The sequence below is a fragment of the Archocentrus centrarchus genome, chromosome 5, assembly GCF_007364275.1.
Source record: "Archocentrus centrarchus isolate MPI-CPG fArcCen1 chromosome 5, fArcCen1, whole genome shotgun sequence".
Lineage (NCBI taxonomy): Eukaryota > Metazoa > Chordata > Actinopteri > Cichliformes > Cichlidae > Archocentrus > Archocentrus centrarchus.
The window spans coordinates 25,776,418-25,799,900 of NC_044350.1; the positions used below are offsets into that span (position 1 = coordinate 25,776,418).

General features: G+C 38.8%; 1 protein-coding gene across 1 annotated transcript; it reads right to left on the reverse strand.

Moving 5' to 3' along the window:
- Nucleotides 1-1,950: 1,950 nt before the first annotated feature.
- Nucleotides 1,951-21,989, reverse strand: st7l (suppression of tumorigenicity 7 like). Its single transcript, XM_030728800.1, has 15 exons — nucleotides 21,818-21,989; nucleotides 21,383-21,465; nucleotides 20,930-21,089; nucleotides 20,788-20,842; nucleotides 20,049-20,164; nucleotides 19,816-19,894; nucleotides 19,206-19,294; nucleotides 18,725-18,825; nucleotides 18,497-18,611; nucleotides 18,289-18,361; nucleotides 18,024-18,126; nucleotides 6,207-6,357; nucleotides 5,662-5,754; nucleotides 5,415-5,554; nucleotides 1,951-3,919 (listed from the first exon to the last, which is right to left on the reverse strand). The coding sequence occupies exons 1-15, from the start codon at nucleotides 21,984-21,986 to the stop codon at nucleotides 3,824-3,826; spliced, it is 1,623 nt and encodes a 540-aa protein (XP_030584660.1). The 5' UTR covers nucleotides 21,987-21,989; the 3' UTR covers nucleotides 1,951-3,823.
- Nucleotides 21,990-23,483: the final 1,494 nt, after the last annotated feature.

A 23,483-nucleotide genomic window follows, 5' to 3' on the forward strand; every position in this document is an offset into this window, starting at 1 on the left:
AAAGATCTAAGGTGGTGACATGCTATATATGTGACAGAACTACGTTTGCAATAAACCCTATATTAGGCAGAAGGGATAGGTGCAAATAACATTAAACTCACAACAGAAAACTATTGAAACCAAGAGCAGTCTGAAGGCCCATTTATGGATTATTGTCAGAACTCAACATGTATTACCAGATGTCAAGATTAAAAGAATAATAATAAAATAATATAAAAGCATCACAAAAAAGTAATAAGCAGCAAAAAAACAAACAAACAAAACCCCTACACTGCTCTTAAACAAATGAGCATAGCAACAACCCAGCTAGCAGCCAATCAAAGACATTACCCAAAAAGGGAGAAGATATTTTGGAAGATAAACATGTTAGCAAACACAGCAATGCACTTACCTTGGCCGAAGAAGTGCTCAGGAAACGTCCCTTTCAGTTTGAAATGAGGTGTGAGGCCAACAGCTGATGAATGACTGATAAATGGAGTTGTCAGTTGCTGACACAGCACAGGACCAGGGACATTTAGCTTGTAAATTTCTTAATGAAAACCTACATAAGCAGTTGTTTTCATAAGAGCAAACCATTGTGAAGGTTACTGACAGATTAAATACTCGACCTTTCTTCAAAGGGTGTGCTGGATATGTGCTGCTAAATAGTCTGCCACACGTGAGTGACAAGTTATGCCAAATGCGATGGACAAGTTAGAATGTTGGACAAGAAGAAAAGTTTCAATATAACTGTTAGTGCTCTGCCATGTTATTTATATCAACACACTGGGTGGTCATTATGAAATATGCAAAAGCTAACTAGATAAAAAATACCTCATAAAGTCAGAATTTATAAGTCACCAAACCACATTTCATTTGTCACTTTCTTGGACAGGATCGATGTGGATACAGTGAAACAGACCCATGGACAGACAAAACACATAAAACCGTTGTGAGCGGTGTGTTCTTTTACTCCCAGATGCAGATTTTCTAGAGACTTCAGTCCAAGACATACTGTATGTGACCTTCAGGGACACGCTTGGACTTGGCACAGATCCCACTCTCAAGAGTTTAATTCATCATGCCACTGATCTTACTAGGTTGGCTGCAGGGTATTGAAAACTCTTACTTAATGAGTCAACTGCATCTCTCCACTCCACTGTCTCACAGCCACTAAGCTATGCATGACACAATTTGCCACATGAATTTGTCACATTTACTCCAGTCATCATGATTCCAGTTTTAATTTTTTTTTACTGACCTTGAATTGGATAAGCAGAAGAAGATAGCTGGCTGGCTAGATGGACTAACCCTACTGGCTGTGGTCATTAATGTTTCTCAGATTCTCATAAGAGACATGAAATTCAAATTATTCAATGAAACTAAATTATATTCTTTTTTCTTTTATATTTATTTTCACCATCAACCTGACCTTGAATGGCTCTGCCACAAAGGTCTATGAGCAATTCAAGTTTTGACATGCAGCATGAAACCATGCTTTGGCACTCAGAGCAAACACTTGAGGTCCAGTCAACAGTCCTCAACAGAGTTATTCATTACTGCTGCTCGCCACTTAAGCGTGAGTGTATGGAGTATGATTATGGCATCAAAGGTTCACCGGGAACATGCCACATTAAAGCATCTGCTGATGGTGGCAGAGTAGTATAATCATAATGCTGGGCAAGAAGGCTCTTGGCTATATATAGCAGTAGCTGGATGCCAGAGTGAATGTCTTTCAATAAGACACTACATATTTAAAAAGATGGAGAAAAATGACATCAGCTGTGCAAAGAACAGCATTGATGTATCTGATTTTATCAGCTAGCTATTAGTTGTGCCTCTGTAAGTTTGCCCCCAGATCATCAAGAAGTAAGGCTTGTTCTGTATAGGAAACACTAACTTTGCATTTAACAGAATGAAACTGAGGCCCTTGATAACAAAAACAAAGGAAAAATATCACAAAAGCAGGGAGAGTGCAATGAAAGACTAGTTTATTTTGTTTTTCTTTCAAAATCATCCACAGGTTGTTAAAGTTGTTCACGCATCCTCCTGTCTTCAGCATGTACTCTTAAATTTCAGCTGCACGCCAAATACTTTGTGAGTCACAAATTTAAACAAATACTTAAGATCAGAGAAAAATACAGAATACAATCTTAGTAGTCATAATTTGGAGTAGGGCACATGTAGTATGTTCCCTTGCATTATAACCAGCTTGCAGTTTTTTGCTTTTTCACAAGCATGTTTCTCATTTTTATACTGATTCTCTATTTACCAGTTCTTAGCACCTCATAATCAATATTTCTGTCAAAAAAAAAAAAAAAATTACCCTTTAGGCATTTTTTTTTTGTCAAACTGAATCTGTTGATACTGCGGGTGCAGTAAATATCAAAGAGACATTTAATTAGTACACAGTAGGCACTTTTTACATTTTCTGACATGTAAGGTGGAGAGTTGCCACTGTTATGTCAGGATATCTGAAGAAATTACCTACAGACTGTTATAGCCAATGACATGTTAAAACCTGTTTATACATTAAATTGTTGGGAAGAGCCAATCTCTAAAAAAAAAAGCCACATTTTTAAGAGGTCTCACATTAAGCTTGTGATTTGGAAAAATATTATATTTAGAGGTTTTGTTATGAATTAAAAATTTACAAACTGTCATTACTTATCAGTTTTTTGATCACATAGATCTAGTACTGGAGTATACTATGTTTGATTAAAAAAAAAAGACACCCTTTCACAGAGGAAATTATTAGCTTAATCATACCGATTCAGACAGTCATCTACATCTTGCAGTAATGCATGTGAATGTAAATTCTGCCCATTCAAAATGCTACAATGGAATATCAGCAGGCAGTTAAAGTGACCAAACTTGGTGTCTCTGCTTAATGATAACTTTAGAGGGTTAATGCCCCTTGGTGAACTTATTAACAGTTCAAATGCAGCATATTTAGAAATACTGTAATCACAGTTATTACAGCTGTGTTGACTGTGCTGTGTGATTTTAAGTATGACGGCTGCCTCTGTGATTTTTGTTGGGCCTCTGCTGACTTAGAGAGCCTGTAGAGCATGGGCGATGCCAAAGAGGTCTAACTCTGACCACTGATGATTCTATTTACATTTTTATGTTGCATTGGTTGCCCTAGAGATGCACTGCTGAGATATCCAGCCTTAGCGACAAGGGTTGAACTGCAGAAGCACTGTACACGCTGCAGTACCTCTGAGATTATAAATCATGGCTCTGTTTTCAGGTCTCAGACTTTTAAATCTGCCCTGCTGGATGTATATGTAAGTACTGAGGGTTAAAGTAGCACACTGAAATGGCATCTTTTTGATACACACAAAGATAAATGAGTAAGCTGTGTCTGTTAATGGAGAGCCTTTGTACATATTGCTTTCTTGACTTCCATACACCGGTGAAAACAAATCGGACTCTGGGAACCCTGTTAAAAGCCTTCATATTTAGTTTTTTTGTGGTTCTTTACTGTGAATAAACAGAGGAGGTCCTCTGACTAAGGCTTTGCAAAGTATTGAAAAATGTTGGATTTCACCATGCTAACATGATGACAAGTGAATGACCCTGTGAAATTGTTGCAAATGGTATTCACCAAATGTGTTCTTGGAAAACTTCTGCCTGTTGGAAGAGTGTGGGAGAGCATCTTAGAAGTGGTATTACTGTGTTGATACAACTTCAGCCAACATAATCAGTAACAACGTCGCAAGTGGACAGTAATGCTGAAGACAGGAGAGCAAACACTTTTTGTTCAAGGGTTTGGAGTGGTATTGGTGTGTGTGTGTGTGTGCATGTGTGTGTGTATGCATTGTGTCTGTGCGAGATGGGGTCAGATCCGAGTCAGCTGGTGCCAAAAACTGGACGGCATGAAGCTTTCCATCTTGTCTGCGAAGAACCCCAGGGGTGCAAAGAGTGTGCTGAAGAACTGAAAATGAGAAAAAGCAGAATTGATTTCCTGTCAGAGGTATGTCAATTTTCTTCCATTTCAAAATAAGGTTTCTACTTTATAAAATATTTTAGCCAGGAGGTACTTAAACAATGGACATGAGAACTTTTTTTTTAATATGTACTGTGCATTTTGCCTTACACTTTGGGGTTTAGAAAAGATGACAAAAATGAAAATACACCTATTTAATTCAAATTAAAACCAGACTGCTGTTTGAAACGGCAAGGTAACAGGGTAAACACAGAAAGTGCACTTCTCTCCAGGACACCTATGATATGTTTTGGTGTGCACAGACTATTATTTTAAAGATATGGGGCTTTTAGCCTTTATTGTTATAAAACAGTGGAGAGAAGACAGGAAAGCTGGGGAGAGAGGACAAGAAAAAGAAACACAGCCAATGGCCTCAGGGTAGACTGGTGTTCAAGCTGACCATGACAACCCCTTTTTGACCAAGGTACCCATCTTCTGATGGTTGCATCTATGCCTCTAATATAAAATTTAAAAGGCACATTTGTGTTAGCTAGTAATAGCAAGAAGTCCCCTGAAACATTACAATATGATTTCTCGCTGAAAGTGTGTTTGATACACTTTAAATTAGCAAATTAGTAAAGTGGGTGAATCAGACTAATGGAAATCAAGGAATCCTGTTTAATAAATGAAATATATTCAAAATATGGTGTATGTATGTTGTCATGTCTGCTATCCACAGATAAAGGACAGAGACACCACCTACACCCTCCTTTGTTTCCCTGCTTTTAAGAACAGCAGATTCATAGAAATCTGTTTTTCCTCAGAAGGCAGTGAGGACCTCTGTGTTCCACCCTCAGTGGTTTTCATGAACTATCTGAACATCTGAACATTACACAAACCAGGCTAGCCGGACCGGCTGTAAAAGTCCAATCAGCGCCCAATCTTTCCCATAACAAAAGGAAGAAGACTGGATGTTCTTGGAGGCATGCTTTGAGTCTAATAGGCCCTAATAAACAGGCGGGCCATAAACAAAAGATTTGCCAAACTGGCTAAAACACATAACACAACACTTCTATAATAAATAAACACAAAAGGAAGCACTGCATGCATCCATAAGTTCTAATATTTAAGGCTGCATGTTTGCTGTGGCTTAAACTTGCATTTTTCAGCGGTTCTCACTGATGAGTTAAAGTATAACTTGTAATAGTAAATACTAACTTTACAAGCCTTCGACTCCCATGAGCCTCCAGTGTTACTGACAGTGACAGAAGGCAGCAATTACCAAAGGAACTCAAAGTTTCAGGTTACCAACATCATCCATTTAAAAATGAAAAAACGACCCAATGGTCAAAGATGGAACTGGTCGGCCAATAACCCTGAAATCTGAGTCACAGTGATGATAAAATTAAAAATAAAGTGACTCCGATCCAAATAAATAGAAATCTATCAATTCAAACCAAAAACTTTTGTGAGGAAACTTGAGGTGTGCAGCAATAGCACTTACTGCTTTGGCAAAGACACCCATTAGTTCAGGGAACTGATGTGTGAGCATGGCCAGCATGGCAGTGAAAGAGCAAAGGCCTGCTGTGAAGAGGATGAAGAAGGGAAGCTCTTTCTTTGGGTATACAGACACCTCATGGAAAGCTGGAATAAATTGAGACAAAAACAGAAAAATGGACTCATAAGCAGGACAGATAAACATATGTTCCAAAGAGGCAGGGTTTTAAGTAGATTAAGTCTACTGTACTTACAGGGCAGTAGTTCCCTATCTGCTGTTTCTGTGCATCCTGGGTAGGGGTAAAAGAGGTGACCCTTCTCCAGTGGGTAGGGAATTATTCGGAAGGCTGTAGAAGATAGCCGAAGGGGAAAAAAGGACATTAAATCAGGATGAATAACACATCACAAACTATGCCTAAGTATGGCTATTTAAAATACAAATACTGAACATTTTTTGGTAAATCATTTAAGACGGATGTAAGACACTGACATCCAGATAAAATATAACAACATTCTTCTTTTGATGCCTAATGATCTCATCCATTTATAGTAATGAATATTTGTGGATACATAATCTATGACACTATAATTAATAAAAAAAAAAAAAGACACGGCACCTCACAAGGAAGACGGTACACGGAGGTTCAAAACCATTAATAAGAGAACCAAAGAGAAGCTGATTTTTTCTAAAACCAAGTTTAGGTTAGGATAGGTGATAGGTTATTAACATGAAAGAACGCGAACCAGAACCTGTAATATTTATATCTAAGAAAGTGGTACAAAACAGAAAGGTACATACTGCCCTCCCAGGTGCAGTGTAGAAGGTTTAAGGCTCCTTCTGCCCTCTTCCAGTGCTGCAGGTGGAAGAAAGCATATGCTACTGCCTCACTGTCACCCCTCTTCAAGATGTGCTCTGGAGGCAGGATCAGGCTCTTCATCTCTAATAAGTACTACAAATAGGAAGTGGAAGAAATACAGGACTTCTGTTCAGTGCATGGTCTTTTTTGTACTTTTATCTTCACATCCTCATTATTCAGTCTTCACTCAACTGTCCTGTTGAATTTTACTGTGATCAGGTGGACAAATAACATGAACTCACACAAGCAAATTACACATTGTTTACAGACACTCAAATTTCCCAGTTTGTGTTAATTTGGTTTTACTTTACGCATAGATGCATAATTTCTGATTCATGAGGCAACACAGACTTTAACTGCCTTTACTGTGTGGGGACTGATTGTGCAAAGACATCCTCAAAGGCCCATTCTGAGCCAGAAAACATCCTGCATTTGTTCAGTGTCACCCACCTCTCTTATTTATGTGATTGAATACGGCCATATACAGAACAAGAAAAAAATAATAAAGCAGGCGTTAAAACAATTTACATTCTGAGCAGTGGTGAGAAACTGCATGATGCTTTGCTTGCGCTCAGTGAGAAGCAGACTGTTTGCTGAATCTCAATCTGGGAACCCACTGGCTATTGTCCAAGGAAGCCACTGGGGACACTGGACAATATTTTGGGACTTTGGGTGCAGCTGGCACAAAAGCTGCAACAGACGTTGTCTATGACAGCAGACACAGCAGATTTATGACAGCTAATAAAAACTCCATGGTAGTTGATGGTTTTGAGATTGCATTTGGACAAAAAGCATGCAACCAAAGTCTGCTCAAAAGTTCTTTGCTAATACTACAATGACTGCAAACGGAAACCAGAAAACTTACAGTAACAAAAAAACTTGTCCAATGCCCACAGCTTCTGCAAATTCATGTGCAGATATTATTAGAGAACAGCCAACTCTTAACTGTACTGAGGAGAGTTTGGGCTTAAAAAAGATTCCTTGTGGTTCCAAATGTGCAGCTTTAATGTTGTCATTCATTTCTCAATGACTACTTTATATTTTATTGTGCAAATCCCCCTGGTTAACTCCTTGTGGATGTAATCATATTTCCAACATGTGAGGTATTTCTCGAGAGTATTATTTTGCAATTGCTCAAGGTGGGAGGGAAAAGCTTTCCAAATCCCTCACTATGTGTGTTATTGTTACAGTACAGTACAATCATTCCATGAATGTGTAACATGCCCAGCTCGCTCCTTCTCTCTTAGTCCACTGTGTAAGTTTGTCCCAGTGAGTCAGTTTGTTCACTGGGCTGACAAAGGCCCACATCCCAGAGTTACAGCCTATAGAACTTCTACTGTTTCTGAAATAACACAGCACAAGCTTTTATAGTCCATACATGAATATATTATATATACAACTGTTTGGCATTAAATATTTTTAAAGGTCTATCTCTGTAAGCAGAGAAGTCATTAATGGATGCCTATTGACTTTGATGAAGGTGCCACTCTATGCAGTTCATCTCTGTGGTGCCCAGAGTGGCAGGGGTCTTTTTTAAACAAAATCCAAGTGCAGTGTCGGGGCCCCCCTGGGCTGGATTCCCAGGCGGCCAGCTTCACAGTGCTTTGGATCTCAAACTGACACTTTGGGAAGGTTACTCCACAGTTAATCCTGTCTAATCCCTTCCATGGTCACAGGCTCAGCCATCCATCCATCCATCCATCCATCCAGCCAGCCCATGTAGCTTCACCATCTCTCCCTGACCCTGTCTCCTACCCTCACCCCCATAATCACTGACTACTAAGGCTTCATCATTGTCTTTCTCCAATTTGTCTTTACATGCTTTCAGCTTGCTATGTAAGCAGATTGGATTTCACGTTCCAAGACCTGTAACAGTTACCTGCCTCACCCATTTTTCATACTGTCTGTAGTTATGCAGCATTCTCGTTCTCTCTCAGTTGACATACAGATTCTCAGATTTCTCATCAGATATTAGTTTTAGCCGTCTATACATAGCTGTACAAAAAGCCTGAAAATTCACACCTGTGTCACCTCTCTCCCTCTCAGCTTCATAGGTAAAGGCTCAATTAAGCAGGCTAGCACCACAAACTAACAGTCAAATAATAACCTATACTTCACTTTATAATTCTAATAGACTGTGCTGTCTTGTCCAACCTAACATTCTATGTAACAAGAACAGGCACAGACAACCAGAAGATGCTTCTCTGCCCTTCTCACTTTTCCTGTCAAACTTACTTAACAGCAGCTCTACTTGCTTCAGCCAAGACACTTGACTGTCTTCATCTTCTTCCTTCCTTGATTCTCAGCACAAACATTTCACCATGCTCTACTCCCTCTGCACCACAGGAGAGGCAGCTAGCCAGCCCAACCATCACAGAAGAGGCCAATCACTGGTCCGTTGTGGAGCATTATTAAAGTGCTGTAACTGCTAAAATAATGTATATTAATTTTATGCAACACTTCAAGATAGCAGGCCACAGAAAAAGAGCTGAACAACAAGTATGGAAGCAAGCTTAACTGAGGCCCTTAATCAGCACATTGTAAGCAACTTGTAAGCAAGCCAAGTTGTTCTTTCGATAACAAGGGTGCTTTATTTGAATTTTCTGTATTTTAATATATTTGGGCCTAAGATATCAGTGGATTTTCACAAACTCAGACACAGGGATTTTTGTAAAAATACACAAAGATATACTTTTTAATGTATTTATTGAGGACAGTTATCTGTTCTTTAAATGTGAGTGGCAAAAGTAGTGAACCTTTGGGATTAGTGAGTAATCTCAAGGCAAAATTTCAGACAGATGCTTTTAACTAATGGGATGAACATCAGATAAGAGTTGGCGAGCACCGTGTTTAGATTTTAATAAGAGGGATCTATCAAAAACTATGGTTCACAAAATATGTTCCTAGAAATCATGTTTAGTTGCTATAGTAAATACTCACAAACTTTTACCACTCACTGGATCTTTTTTTTACAAACAAACAAACAAACAAACAAACAAACAAACAAACAAACAAACAAACAAACAAACCATAAATGACTTAGTAGAATATTTCTGTTTAACTTATATTTAACTGGGTTTATATTCATGTGGAAATAAAGGCAATTCTAAAGGAAGCACAAACTTTCAATCAATATCATACCTGTATTTTTTTTTTTTTAAGTAATAAGACCCATCACTGATGGGGATATCGTCCTGCCATGAACGAAAATATAAAATTAATTTAGAAGTCTGGATAACATTACAGCCCCGTTTCATAGCAGATTATCATTACCTTCCACAAGACTAATTTGGAGTCTTGCCCTTTTTTTATCCAAATACTTTTAGTCACTCCTGGTTTAGTAAATATACAATACATATTCTAGCAAAAATATGTTTTCAATATTAACAATCCTCATTAAAACAAATTTAAACATGCTTTAAGAGATTGATATTCTGTGATTATCTGTGATTAAATAAATACAGACACAAAAAAAAAATCTATGGTAAACAAATTTAAGAAAGTATAATGCATACTTACAAGGTATTCACATGTATATAGGAATATGACTATAACACACCCATGCTACATAATCTGCTAATATCAATGCATTACGTATGTATAACATCACTATAATCATAAGACAACTATGTATAAAACATAACGCAACCATGTTATTTACATTTGAGAAATATTGCTGAGCAGTAGGTATGGCTTTAATACTGCTCAATGATGAGTCAATTAGAGCGTCTCTATGAATCTAACATATTACATTATAAGGACTCAATTACCCAAAACAAATCCGCCTACTACTCTGGCCTTATTTCCTCCAATGAAGGCAACACCAAGATCCTGTTTTCACTGCTAACTAATATTCTCCAGCCTTAACTTGTTTCTTCCTTATTGACTGTAACCTGTAACTCTGTTATGTTGTTTTTCAGTGAAAAAAAAAATAATAATAAAAAAAAAAAATCAGCAAAATCCACCAGCACCAGTCCTGTTTCTCTTCCCCTCCCCCCATCTGAACTTCCCTACCTCTATCAGCTGCTCTCCAGCTTTCAACTACCAACTCCCTCTGAAATCACTGACCTCATCCGGAAATCCAAGCCCTCCACTTGTCTACTCGATCCTCTCCCCACAGTTCTGGTTAAATCCTCTCTCCTCCCCTTCATATCTGCTCTCATTCCCTCTTCTCTTACCACTGGAATTGTTCCCACTCTCTTCAAAACTGCAGCTGTCACCCCAATTCTGAAAAAGCCTGGTCCTGATCCAAACAACTACAATAATCTTTTCCCCATCTCTAATTTACCTTTCATTTCCAAATACTTGGAAAAAAACACTGCTATTCAACTTTACCCCCCTATTTAACTCAAAACAGTCTGTACAAACAGTTACAGAACTGTTTTACGTCCCCGCCATAACACAGAAACTGCTCTTCTCAAAATCACTAAAGACCTTCTCATGGCAGCTGATTTCGAACAACTCTCCCTCCTCATCCTCCTTGATCTGACACTATGTCCCACAGTATTCTCTTTAATAGACTATTTTCTATTGGCATCACCCAAACCCTTCTTGACTGGTTCCACTCTTTTCTCACAGGCTGCACTCAGTTCATCGAGAGTTAAGTCTTTCAAATCCCATCCCTCTCCTGTAACTTCAGGCGTGCCTCAATGCTCTGTCTTGGGGCCCCTCATTTTCATCACTTACCTCCTTCCCCACAGCCCAGAACTGATGTTACTATAAATATACCTAAATATAAATATAATTTCTAGGCTCTTTACCTAGAAATTCTCACTATCTAGATATTGCCAGCTGTTCAGTGACCTAGATCAGTTGCTAGATATGGGCAATCCCCATTTTCTCAATTTCAGGCAATAATGGTCAAGTAGGTATAGCCAGGCACATACAGTAGCACAATATGCTAAGTCTAAGCCTATCAAGCATGAGAATGAGGCTGAATATCATTAGCATATATTAGCATTAGCACATATCATCATAGCATTAGAAGCCTGAAACCTTCCATGTTGTTTTCTTTCCACTTCATCTGAATTCAGACAAAGTGTACAAAGGGCCAAATTTCAACTCCTTGTGGTTTTGGAGTCTACAGACCGAAAAGGTAAAACTTTATGGCCAGATGCCCGAATGGCGGATGGTATGACGACAATATATTTTTGTATGTATTTTTATTTCCAGGATAATCTGTTGCTAATAATGAGTGGCCAGTACATTGCACATGTATGTCTGGGATTTCTGTGTTTTAAGATTAACCATTTAGAGAAGCTGGCTGCTCAGCTGTCCTTCCTCGCATGCCACAGCATTAGAACTGGTGACACCTCAGTCACACCCCCACCTCCCTGTTCTGCAGCCTTCTTCTGCACTCCCTGTCGCCTCTTTGATGAAGGGATTGAGTTTCATGTGTTCTCCTTTTATCCCTGGGCAGTCATAAGCCCAGAGCATAACTCATAAGTTTCCTTTTGATTTTAATCTGTGACACTTTGCCTAACACAGTGAGTACATCGGCGACACTGACATCAACGTTGGAGTTGTTCTATAATTGTTGGCCAAAGATATGAACAATCAAACAACACATGTAAAAAGAGGCATTAGGATTAGAAACTTTAAAAATATATTATTTTAGCAAACACTGACATTAGCTGGGTGAAACTTGAGCTACAGTGTAACTACCCCATTTTTGTCATCTAAATGAAACCTCATCCATCTTAATTCAGAACAAACCCAAATGCTCCTTCTCTGTCTCAATTTACAAACCAAATAGCCAATTTCAGTGGTACACCAAGAAAAAACCTTGACAGGCTATCTAGATGAGAGAATGTCAATGAGAATGGGGTGAGATAAAAAACTGCCATCTAAAGTGAAGTAAACTAGCAAGGTAAATAGGACTGGGTCACTCTGAACGTTTCAAATTGAATGCATATTAAAAAAAAAATAGTAAAAATAAATGTAAAGCAGATTTAGGGAGCAGGGGCATTTAATCAGTTATCCAAGCATGTGGGAAACTGTCAGTTTCTTAACCACTGGCTGATACTGATGATAACTGGAATGGACAAGCAGATGTAGAAATGAGTGGAGGATAAATAGGACAAGAAGATGAGGAGGAGAAGAAAATAGTAGGGAGCAAAAAAGGAGGAAATTAGATGGATGAAGAGCTGGTGAGGAAAAGGGGTTGAGGGAGAGAAGCACAGTGTGCACTGAACCAGCTGTGGGAATGAAGTGTGTGCGTGTGTGTACACGGATATAGATTTTGTGTGTGGTGTGTATAGCCTGTAAAGCAATCTGAATGTACTCATGTGATGTAGCCTAGTATTATATCCACACATAATCTGCTTGGCATGCTTGATAACACACTTGCCACTTAATGCACCACTTAATGCTTGGCCCAACAATGCTCCTTCAGTACTCCAAATTTTCATGGGTACCACAGGCTACTGAATTGTTTTATTGTTTCACTGTATGGAATGCAATCTCCGTCTGTCTGAATTCAGTTCACCACTTTGGTCTGGACTGAAATTAAAGCATAATCGTGATACTTGGTACATATATTCATCATACAGAGAAGATAAATCCTGCTGACTTTGACGATTCTCTGACTTCTAGGAGATCCAGTAGTTCAGTGGTTTTTATCCTGAGAAGCAGCTTAAATATCCAAGGGATTGTGATGCTGGTGAGCTCCTTATCTAACAACCTAGCAGGATGCCATTTTAGCTACAGACAAAAATACTAAACCTCAGAAACTACACAAAGATTTTCATATCACTCAAAGCACAAGTTGTAATAACTTTTCACCTACTGCCATTAGTTTTTTTCAGTCCTTTGGAACACTGGAATTTTTTTGGGTTAGCACAGACTTAACTAATTACAACCTCACAGAGTCACTAGCACAACTGTAAACTATCAATTGCTTTGGTTTGTTGCTTCCACTTGAGGTTAGAAAACTGACACACATTCACACCTGGAAGCTGCTCTGTACAACAGTGGCCTGATCTGTTGAGCAGTTCCACTTGAGCAGCTGGGGGCTTATGATGTTGCTTAAGGGCACCTCAGTGCTGGTAATGAAGGGGGCACAAGTGTTCCCGTTACACTTTTTTCTTATGTAGATTTAACCTGCAGATGCAAAGTTTTAACTTTTCCTTTTGCCAGTTGATTTCTCTAAACTTTGGATCACAACAGCTGGCTGATAAAGCTTGAAATAAAATTGAAAAATGAAGAAAGAGACAGTCTCTGGAGCTTGAAAAAAGGCGACTGGACTTCTTTTTGTTTCTTGAAGACGTTTCACCTCTCATCCGAAAGGCTTCTTCAGTTCTCAACCAAATGGTGGAGAGACCCAGGTATTTAAACCCCTGTGGGCGTAGTCCCCTGGAGGTGGTTATGACCCTCTATTGATCATGTGCGTGAACACATGTGCCCAGGTGTGAAGGGGGCGTGGGTCATATTTAATCAGTGGTTTCAGTTGAAACCAATTTAGGACTCCGCTCCATTGTTTCCTGTGGCCTATTGAGGTCACTGGAACAAAGGTGTGAATGGGGGTTGAGACGTCTGGGAAGGGAGCTCAGGACAGCACTGTAAGCGGGGGAAAGTTGGTGACGTAATCCACCTCCTCTGTTCAATGATGGTTGTTCACAGTGGACATAGATGGCTTCTTTCACTCCTCTTTCAAACCATCTGTTTTCCCTGTCCAAAATGTGAACATTGGCATCCTCAAAAGAGTGCCCTTTTTCCTTCAGATGCAGATGTACTGCTGAATCTTGTCCTGTCGAGGTGGCTCTTCTATGTTGTGCCATTCGTTTGTGAAGAAGCATTGGTTTCACCAATGTAGAGGTCCGAGCACTCTTCACTGCACTGAACAGCATACACTACATCGCTGATCTTGTGTTTGGCGGGTTTGTCCTTGGGATGAACCAGTTTTTGTCTTAGGGTGTGACTTGGTTTGAAGTATACTGAGATGTCATGCTTGGAGAAAATTCTTCTGAGTTTCTCTGACAAGCCCAACACATATGGGATGACAATGTTGTTCCTCTTGTCCTTCCTATTCTCTGTAGTTTGTGTTTGGCCTTCATTCCTGTGCATCTTAGCTGATTTGATGAAGGCCCAGTTGGGGTAACCGCATGTTTTGAGGGCTTTCTTAATGTGTGTGTGTTCCTTATGCTTCCCTTCTGCCTTAGAGGGAACACTTTCCGCACGGTGTTGTAGGGTCCTGATCACCCCAAGTTTGTGTTCCAGAGGGTGGTGGGAGTCAAAGAGGAGATACTGGTCTGTGTGTGTGGGCTTCCGGTAAACTTCAATGTTGAGGCTTCCATCTTCCTCGATAAGCACCGCACAGTCCAGGAATGGTAACTTGTTATCTCTGGTGTCCTCCCTGGTAAAACGTATGTATTTATCCACTGAGTTAATGTGACGAGTGAAGGCTTCTACTTCTTGGGTTTTGATTTTGACCCAGGTGTCATCTACATATCTGTACCAGTGGCTAGGTGCCATCCCTTTGAAAGAACCAAGAGCTTTACTTTCCACTTCCTCCATGTAAAGGTTGGCTACAATGGGAGACACTGGGGAGCCCATGGCACATCCATGCTTCTGTCTGTAGAATCCATCACTGTATTTAAAATATGTTGTGGTAAGGCAGAGATCTAAAAGTGCACAAATCTGATCTGGGGTGAAGCTGGTTCTGTTCAGTAAGGAATCGTCTTCCTGTAGTCGTCTTCTGACAGTCTCCACTGCCTCAGTTGTGGGTATGCAAGTGAAAAGTGAAACCACATCAAAGGACACCATGGTTTCATCTGGATCCAGTACAAGATTCTGGACCTTGTTAGTAAAATCTGTAGAGTTTTCAATGTGGTGGGGTGTGATGCCAACAAGCGGTGATAAGGGACTACGCCCACAGGGGTTTAAATACCTGGGTCTCTCCACCATTTGGTTGAGAACTGAAGAAGCCTTTAGGATGAGAGGTGAAACGTCTTCAAGAAACAAAAAGAAGTCCAGTCGCCTTTTTCAAGCTCCAGAGACTACTATGACCTGGATGACTGAGAATCTACACAGACGAAGAAAGAGACAGATTTTCAAAACAACCAAAGCTTCTCTATTCTGCCTGCTTCTGTGAAACAGTTATTTTTTAATTGTGTTTAATGTATTCTAAAGTTTACCTGAAACTTATATAAAGCTTTGGCAGGACTAATAAGATGTGGAAAAATGGTAACTAAAACATTAAATTTGAACTAAAACCAAACTACAAAAAAAAAAAAAAAAAAAACTTTGGAAGATATCTACAAACTTTAACTTCCTCAGCCCATTTAGACATTATATCAAGTCTAAACTTGAGTTTTTACACAGATAAAAAAAGAGCTTATCTATAATTTCTTCAATTAAGATTTCATTATAAAATAATTTATTTGTTTTTTTATGAACAGGATGAATGAATGACAGTTCTAATGGGCAGATACTGGTTGTTTTAAGACGTTGTCATTGAAACAGTTATGAAGTATTCATTTATTGATGGAAAGACAATGGTGTGATCTGGCTGCTAAAGTTCTTGTATTAGAAACTTTGTCAAAGCATGCAGCAGTCCTACTGTTGAGGAAACTAAATTCAGAGCTTCATTTATTTAAAGAAAAACTTCATGCACAAAAATCTGCTTTTGATAACAACAAGCCCACCCATCTAAAAAGGCCAAGAGTTGCAGGTGCACTCATCCTTTAGACATGCCAGACAATACAAAGCAGCACCCCCTCCTTCCCTACTGTTGCATTTCCATACCCGGTGCTCTGCTATGAGAGCACTGGGTATGTACCAGATTCCAGAGTCAAATGCTGAAAGATGAGCTGTCCAATAATCCTCCATGAAAGGTGTGTTAAAATTTCATAATGTCATTTAGCCATTCACCTAAATTCAAAGAAGTCATTTTGACAAAGTTGGCAGTGTGACATTCAGACTGTCTGTTTGGCTCAAACAGGGGATGAGGGGATAAGGGAACATGAGAGGATAAGAAATAGGATGAGGGTACGTGATGAGAGGAGAGGATGGCTGCCTCTGGGCAGAATGGGCAGGGAGCAGTTGGAGAGATATTGAAGATGAGGGCCCTCACTTTAAAATCAAAGGCTGGATCAAAGTGCTGGCTGACGTCTCCCCCCCTCCATGCATGCAAACACACAGATTCTCTTTCTCTCTCTCAGAATAGGAGTCTGTGAAATGAAATAACACCACACTACAAAGGCTGAACTGGGACAAAACTCTGTTGCATCTGGGTGTGTATTAATCTGTGTGCATGTGTGACATCTAATCCTGTGGGAACTGATGTAAAACACCAACGAGATATCCAGCTAAAGTCCCCATACTCTCCCTGGCTCAGCTGTACACAGAGCTGCGATAGTATGGCCAATCAATCATATTAACAAGCTAAGAATCTTTTATAAGACTGAGACATTTGTAACTATATATAGGCTTGATACCAATGACACCAAAAATGACACACTGACTGTGTCTCAATTTTAAAATAACTACAAAAACAAAAAACATATAGAAATATCAATGTAATAATAATCAAAATTACTTATATTCTGTAGAAGAATTTTAAATGTGGACAAAAGCCGCAATCTAAGGGTGACACTACCGGTGAGAAACTAATGTTTCATGTAGAAAGACCAACACTGACATCTCCTGGTGAGCCAGGAGCATGGCATGAATGAAATGAAAGTTGCTTTAGCTGCATCACCTATTATAGTCAACACAACTTGCTTTTGATTGCCCGACTGTTTACTTAACTGTCTGCTTTGCCTGTTTGTTCTGAATGGGAGCTTTACAGATGGCAGCCATGTGAGTGTTGTGTGATCAGACTTAAAACAGGCAGTGAGCTTAAAATTAAAGTAAAACTAAATTTCTGACACGTGTGTGTGTGTGTGTGTGTGTGTGTGCCTTCATTAACAGGTGAAGTTGTGGTTTACATCGATGTCTGTGCAGACTAATGTAATATATGAACTCAAGGCTCTGAAGGACTTTAATATCTGGACACCAAAGAGTAGTGTAGTAAATTCAGTATCTATTCAATTGTGAAATAGGGTCTGAATTTCTCCTTCAGTTCAACAGATGAAGAAAATGTTTTTGCAGAATATTATGGTGCCACAGTGAGGTTGGCCTTTGACCTTTTGGGTCTAAAATGCCACCACTTCACCATTTTACCTATATAAGACATGGGTGAAACTTTGTAATAATAAGCACATTTATTCTTAGGTGGCCAAAAACATTTTTTTGAGGTCAGAGTGACTTTTGACCGCTATCGCTTGAACCATCCAAATTCAAATAAAAAAGCTGTTGCAGAGATATTGTGTTCATTAGAATGGGACACACAGAAACATAATACATCCATCATCGACTACTGCAGGTATCAAGGCAAAACCCCCCAAAAAGAAACAACAAATCCACCAAACCACTTGTGGCATAGCAGACAGACAGATAAAAATACATTTCAGGAAGAAAGTGAAGTGGCTGACTGCAGCATCAGGTGATGGTGCAAACAATGAGGATGTGAAATGTGAACTGTCAGTACTATACAAATGCTGCTAGAAGGTTTGTGTGGTGAAAAAAGAGGTTTGATTTCAAAAACATAAAGATTAGATGAAAGACACCTAAGAGATTATCTGGCCACTAATGTATGCAGACTTTTAATACAAACTCTAATATCAACACCAGATGAAACGAAGGAATGATTGTCCTATTAGCAAGTAAAATCTTAATTCATAGGCCTGCATTGCATAACGATCACATAAATGACTGACCTTTGGCACGTGGGGATTGAACTCAACGGCTCTGTGGATGGCCTCCACAGCATTCATCTCTGCTGTGCTTAGCCCCCGCCTGGATGCTGCCTCTGGAGAAAACCTGAGACATCACATTTCATTAGAATCACAACGTTACTAAATTGGTGCTGTTAGGGTAGATTTTATGATTTTTTTAACAGATATTAAGCTTTACAGTATATTAAGTATGATGATACAGAAAATTGGAACAATATAAATGACAGACACAAGAAAGATAACTTACTTATCTGAGACAGCCCGTGCTTTCAACAGTGCAGATGTATAGCATATAGTGGCTGATTTTGGCAAACTGATGTCTAAAGTAGAGGCAGAAATTGTGTTTATGTGACACTGGTTGTGTGTTTTTTGCAAATTCAAATGTGCTGACCTAAGTAAAAAATCATGGGATGCTGATATCTAAAAGTTAAAATATTTGTTGAGTTTAGTCTTACCATCATATTTTGCAAGCACCGCTTGGACATCGGCATATGCCTGAAGCTCTAGAAGTGCCTCAAGGAGGTTTTCGTGTATATTTAACATTCCCAACAATGGGAATTCCTTCATTAACTGTAAAGAGATAAAACATATTAAACTACCACAGTTTGTTACAGTAAACATGTCGCCTGACACACATACATGCCTTGACGAAAGCAGACAATATTTTTAAAGGTGATACTCACATCTCTCATCATTTTTACTGCTTCTTTAATTCGCCCCAACTTGCGTGCACACATTGCCAATCTGCGTTTAATGTACACTAGTAGGTTGATATCTTTTCCAGCTGTAGAGCACAAAGAGAAAATATGTAATTGCAAAATAAAATAACTATCAATTTAAAGAAAAACAAATTAAACTGTATTGTTTATGAACATCACAGTACATTTTGTGGTCCAGTGTTAAAAACTGATGTAATGTTGCAGTTGTAACTCTTCAATCATGGGAGGTGAGTGTTTAAAAAAAGCATTACTGTATTGTACCTATTTGTGATGTACTGTTGCTGAGAGGTGCATACTGAAGTACTACAGTATATTGCACAGGGTGGGTAAGGGCATGCAGCACAGGCAGGATTAATATACAGTGTTGAGTTACTCTTCATCTAGTGAGCTTTCTTTGTAGTACTATGCAACAGAGTACTTAATGTGCACTCAAATCCATCCTTACCAATACTTAGTGCTTTTTTAAAAAGGCGTTCAGCTTCTGTGATAGTTGTTGCTTCTTCCTCTGCTAGAAGCACGTAGGCTGCAGCACATCTACACATATACACAAGAAATGGGTGTGTTTATAAATGTCCATCAACATTATGTTTTTCTTTATAGTGCACAGGAAATTATTTATATTTAATCACAAATAAAAAATAAAGACATAATGTAATCAAGACAAAACCTGAGACTGGTAGTGCCCATATAAAGGCCAATATACTTTGCATACACACTGCAATATAAATATATTAATGTGGGTATATAGCCAGGACACTAAAGACACTTCAAAGACTATTTAATTATTTAACTGACCATATTTAGAATATAAAGCTATCTGAATTTAGTTGTACTTCTGCAAGACTCTAAACTCCAGTACCAACCTCAATGTGAGAAAACACTTTCACTTTCTTATTCATGCTGAATGTACAGTGATGGCAAAATAATTGTAATACAGTCTCATTTGAATGCAACCTAACACTCAGACATTTATTTCTTTTAACTTTGTTTCTGTACTTGAGGTGTTTAGAGATATGTACGGAGAGGTTGTGTAACTGTGTAAGACTAGAACTCACTGGTGGTTGATCTCTATGGCCTGGTAAGCTGCTCTTATCCTGGCTTGAGGATTTCTCTCTCTCCAGGCCTTCTGCATCACTGTAAGAAGAAAATCATCTAGGCTTACTGTAATATACATGAGTTTATGGTACTGGCATATGAACCATAGTACTTCACATCATTAAAAAAAGTATTTCTGGCATGTATTGCATGCATGGATTGTAGCAAGCTTCTCCTTCTCTGTCTAACTCACCAGCATCCTCTGGCCTTAACTGCTGAGTGTCTCCTGTGAAGAAGGTCTGATGATCTTGAGCAGACAGGTTCATATCATAGTATGTTAAGGGTTCCTTCCCAGTAACCCAGGTATACCTGTAGTACACAAAGTGAAAATGATAGCTGCCATTTTATGGTTCACAGTTCAATTCAATTCAATTCAATTTTATTTATACAGCGCCAAATCACAACAGTCGCCTCAAGGCGTTCAGTGAATCAAATCATTTCAGGGTCGCAGGGGGGCTGAAGCCTATCTCAGCTCCATAGGGCGAAAGGCGGGGTACACTCTGGAGAGGTTGCCAGTCTGTCGCTAACACAGAGAGACAGACAACCATTCACACTCATGGGCAATTTAGAATGACCAATCAACCTAACTCCACTAACTGCATATTTCTGGACTGTGGGAAGCCAGAGTACCCGGAGAGAATCCACGTAGACACAGGGAGAACATGCAAACTCCACACAGAAAGGTCCTGGCCAGACGGTGGAGTCAAACCCATGACCTTCTTGCTGTCAGGCAACAGTGCTAATCACTGCACCACCGTGCTCCCCTGAATTAAATAAGAAAGAATACATTTTTTTGGCCTAAATACATAGTAGGTTTAAGTCATGCGTTTTTTGAAAAAAAAAGTTAAAGAAAACTGATATCAAGAATCAATATTTTTACAACATTTTAACCACATAACAATATAAATTACACAACTTAAACCCACACATACCTGTTATATTCTGCTCCTCTGAAAAGATTCAAAGGGTTCCGCCAGACCTTGCATTCTACCAAAAGGAAGAGACTGTTGTTACTGTTTACCAAATTATGTATTATACTGCTGTTATAGATTGTTTCTTTTTTTTTTTTTTTACCTGAGACACTGGGCCTAGGCTCTGCATCTCCATTAACTGATGAGAACAGACCAGTCGTGGAGCTGCTCTCCACTCCACCCAGCAGTGGACGCAGGTGGCTCACTGACACTTGTTCAATGAATGAGGTCCCATATTTACGAAAATACCACCACTCAAATATCTATGATAAAAACATAAATAGTTTTAACATGCTTTAAAAGTATATTTGATGAGAAAACTAATGAAGCACCAATATGAAGCCTAAACATCAGCATCGGTATTTATTGCGCTTTGTGCTGAATAAATGTTCAAAGATAGTGTGATAAAGAGGTAAATAACTTTTAAAAATTAATGCCTTTCTAATGACAATTTTTGGTTTCTCTTGCACAAAAAGAGGAATAAATAACTTAAACAAATTCTAAAAAAAAAAAAAACTAACTAAAAAATAATTTCAGTGATAAATAAAATAATCACAAGGATGAGTCCAGAGATGAGAGAGGAGGTTCCAGTGAGAGCCACGTAGAATTTGGGTGTCAGTGTGTTCAAAAACACTGAGGCTGAAAACAGAAAATAGAGGAGACATTTAGATTTAACAGCAGTTGTAATAAATCACAAAAAATATTCAACATGGGTGTTGCATAGCAGCTGACATTTAGCTCACAGTAGCAAACTTGGTAAAACAAATTAACTACTGAATTTTGACTGCATACACAAATGAGCTACGGTAGAAAAAAAGAATGCAACCTGTGTCTGCCAATTAATATCTAGATAACAGAGACAAAATTAACCAAAAAGTCGACTCTGTTTATGTCTCGATAAGTCGAACAACGAGCTGTCAAACCAACCGCTCTCGCTAAAACCATATACCCGAAGGCTGACAATAGCTAGCTAGCAGCTGCCTTAATTCACCTGAGGTAAGAGTTTCCTGCAGTTTCAGCGGACTCCACAGGACATATATCATTATCAGCACCATGCCGAACCAAAGGAAGCACACATAAGTCCATGACCAAGAGAGCCAAGACTTCAATTTCTCTGTGAATCCGGGAGATTGGGGATTACTGCCAGTGCTGTCCTCCATGTTTCTCCGGATGTCTGTAAACAGAGGGGTCACGTGACCACGGAGCAATAGGACTTCTATTTTGAAATCACTACTAGAAAACATTTCCGGAGGCTACAGAAAAATACATGTGTATTTTTTTTGCACACGAATACATGGTGTTTACTCGCCATCTAAACCGAAGAAAACGTTTTCATTATTAGAACAAAATATAATCGTCTTGCAAATGAGTTTTTTCAAAATTTAAACAAGCATATAAAACGTTTTAGAGTCAAATGAGTAAATGACAAAATAATAAAAATATAGATAATAATATGGATAAACATACAAACTGATCCTTTAAATAACTAGTAGATCCTTGGCTAACATATATTTACATTATTATTCAATTCTTTTAGTCAGCTTGCAAGAGCAATGGGGCTTTTTAATTATAATTTTTTTTTAATAATGCAGTGGCCACTAAATATTATTTTATGGGAGTATTATTCTAAGCAGTTATTTTGTTAACAAACCCCTGTAGAACTTAATAAACTACAGGCTTGGTAGATATGGTCCCAAAGCACTTAAGAATATTTGCTGACAATAATTATCTTGGCCATAAATGTGTGAAAACTGCAGCCAGACGTTTCCCAGTTAATTTCTCTGCCTATATTATCTCCTCCTATTCATGGTCAGCAAGTGGGGCTATTACACTGCAAACCCATTAATGTTTGCATCCATCTTCTGACTGCAGGTGGAGACAATGTTCTGTTTTGCTTGGCTCCTTATCGTCTTTGGTTTCATTAAAACGTTTCAGAAATTCATGTCCTCCTGCATAAAGGTGTTCTCTTTCATCTCTTTCACCTAATACGTTCTGTGAATTAGTTTCATTACCATTTTTGCACGCCTTATCTCAAGTGAAGAGTTGGATTCAAATGCTACGGTTTTGTTCAAACTGCCAATCACTGTCAGTCAGTATTCTATTCATTTACATATCCAGAATGTATACAGACAAAAATACATAACTCACACCGATTGCTGGCATAAGAAAGAAATGTATTTGGATACATACTTCCAGCAGCACTTCTCACCTTGTGTGATTGATTCACATCTCCTAACTGGGCAGGAATAAATGTGATTTGTTGGAGTGCATTCTAGTTGGAGGTTACCGGTACTGAATGACAGAGAACCAGATTTGGTCCTACTCACACATGCCCTTGGGTGTTTTTCTGCCTGATGCTGATGGACAAGAACACGCAGGGTTAAAGGCCTGTCATATAAATCAGGTACAATCACTTTAGAGGTGAAAACATGCATGATGCTACTGACAGGGAGGACTAGTGGGGGAAATGAAAAAGAGACTAAAAGAGGAGGGGAAGAGGAAGAAGACAGGCTTGCAGAAGTTATCTGGAGTGCATAGTATGACCTACATGTCTGACTGTGTTTTCAGATGAAATGATATTTCCAAATGACCTCTTCTCAGTAACTCATTTGCTGATAAGACATGCATGTAGCCTCCAAGACAGTATAAAACAGTGT

What these genes read in the sequence shown, in the direction of transcription:
- st7l (XM_030728800.1), bottom strand. Translation starts at nt 21,986, where the DNA reads ATGGAGGACAGCACTGGCAGTAATCCCCAATCTCCCGGATTCACAGAG. An exon ending in GCAGGAAACTCTTACCTCAG is followed by an intron (nt 21,466 to 21,817) that starts GTGAATTAAGGC and finishes TTCTGTTTTCAG; the next exon opens with CCTCAGTGTTTTTGAACACA. An exon ending in AGAGGAGCAGAATATAACAG is followed by an intron (nt 20,165 to 20,787) that starts GTATGTGTGGGT and finishes TGTGTACTACAG; the next exon opens with GTATACCTGGGTTACTGGGA.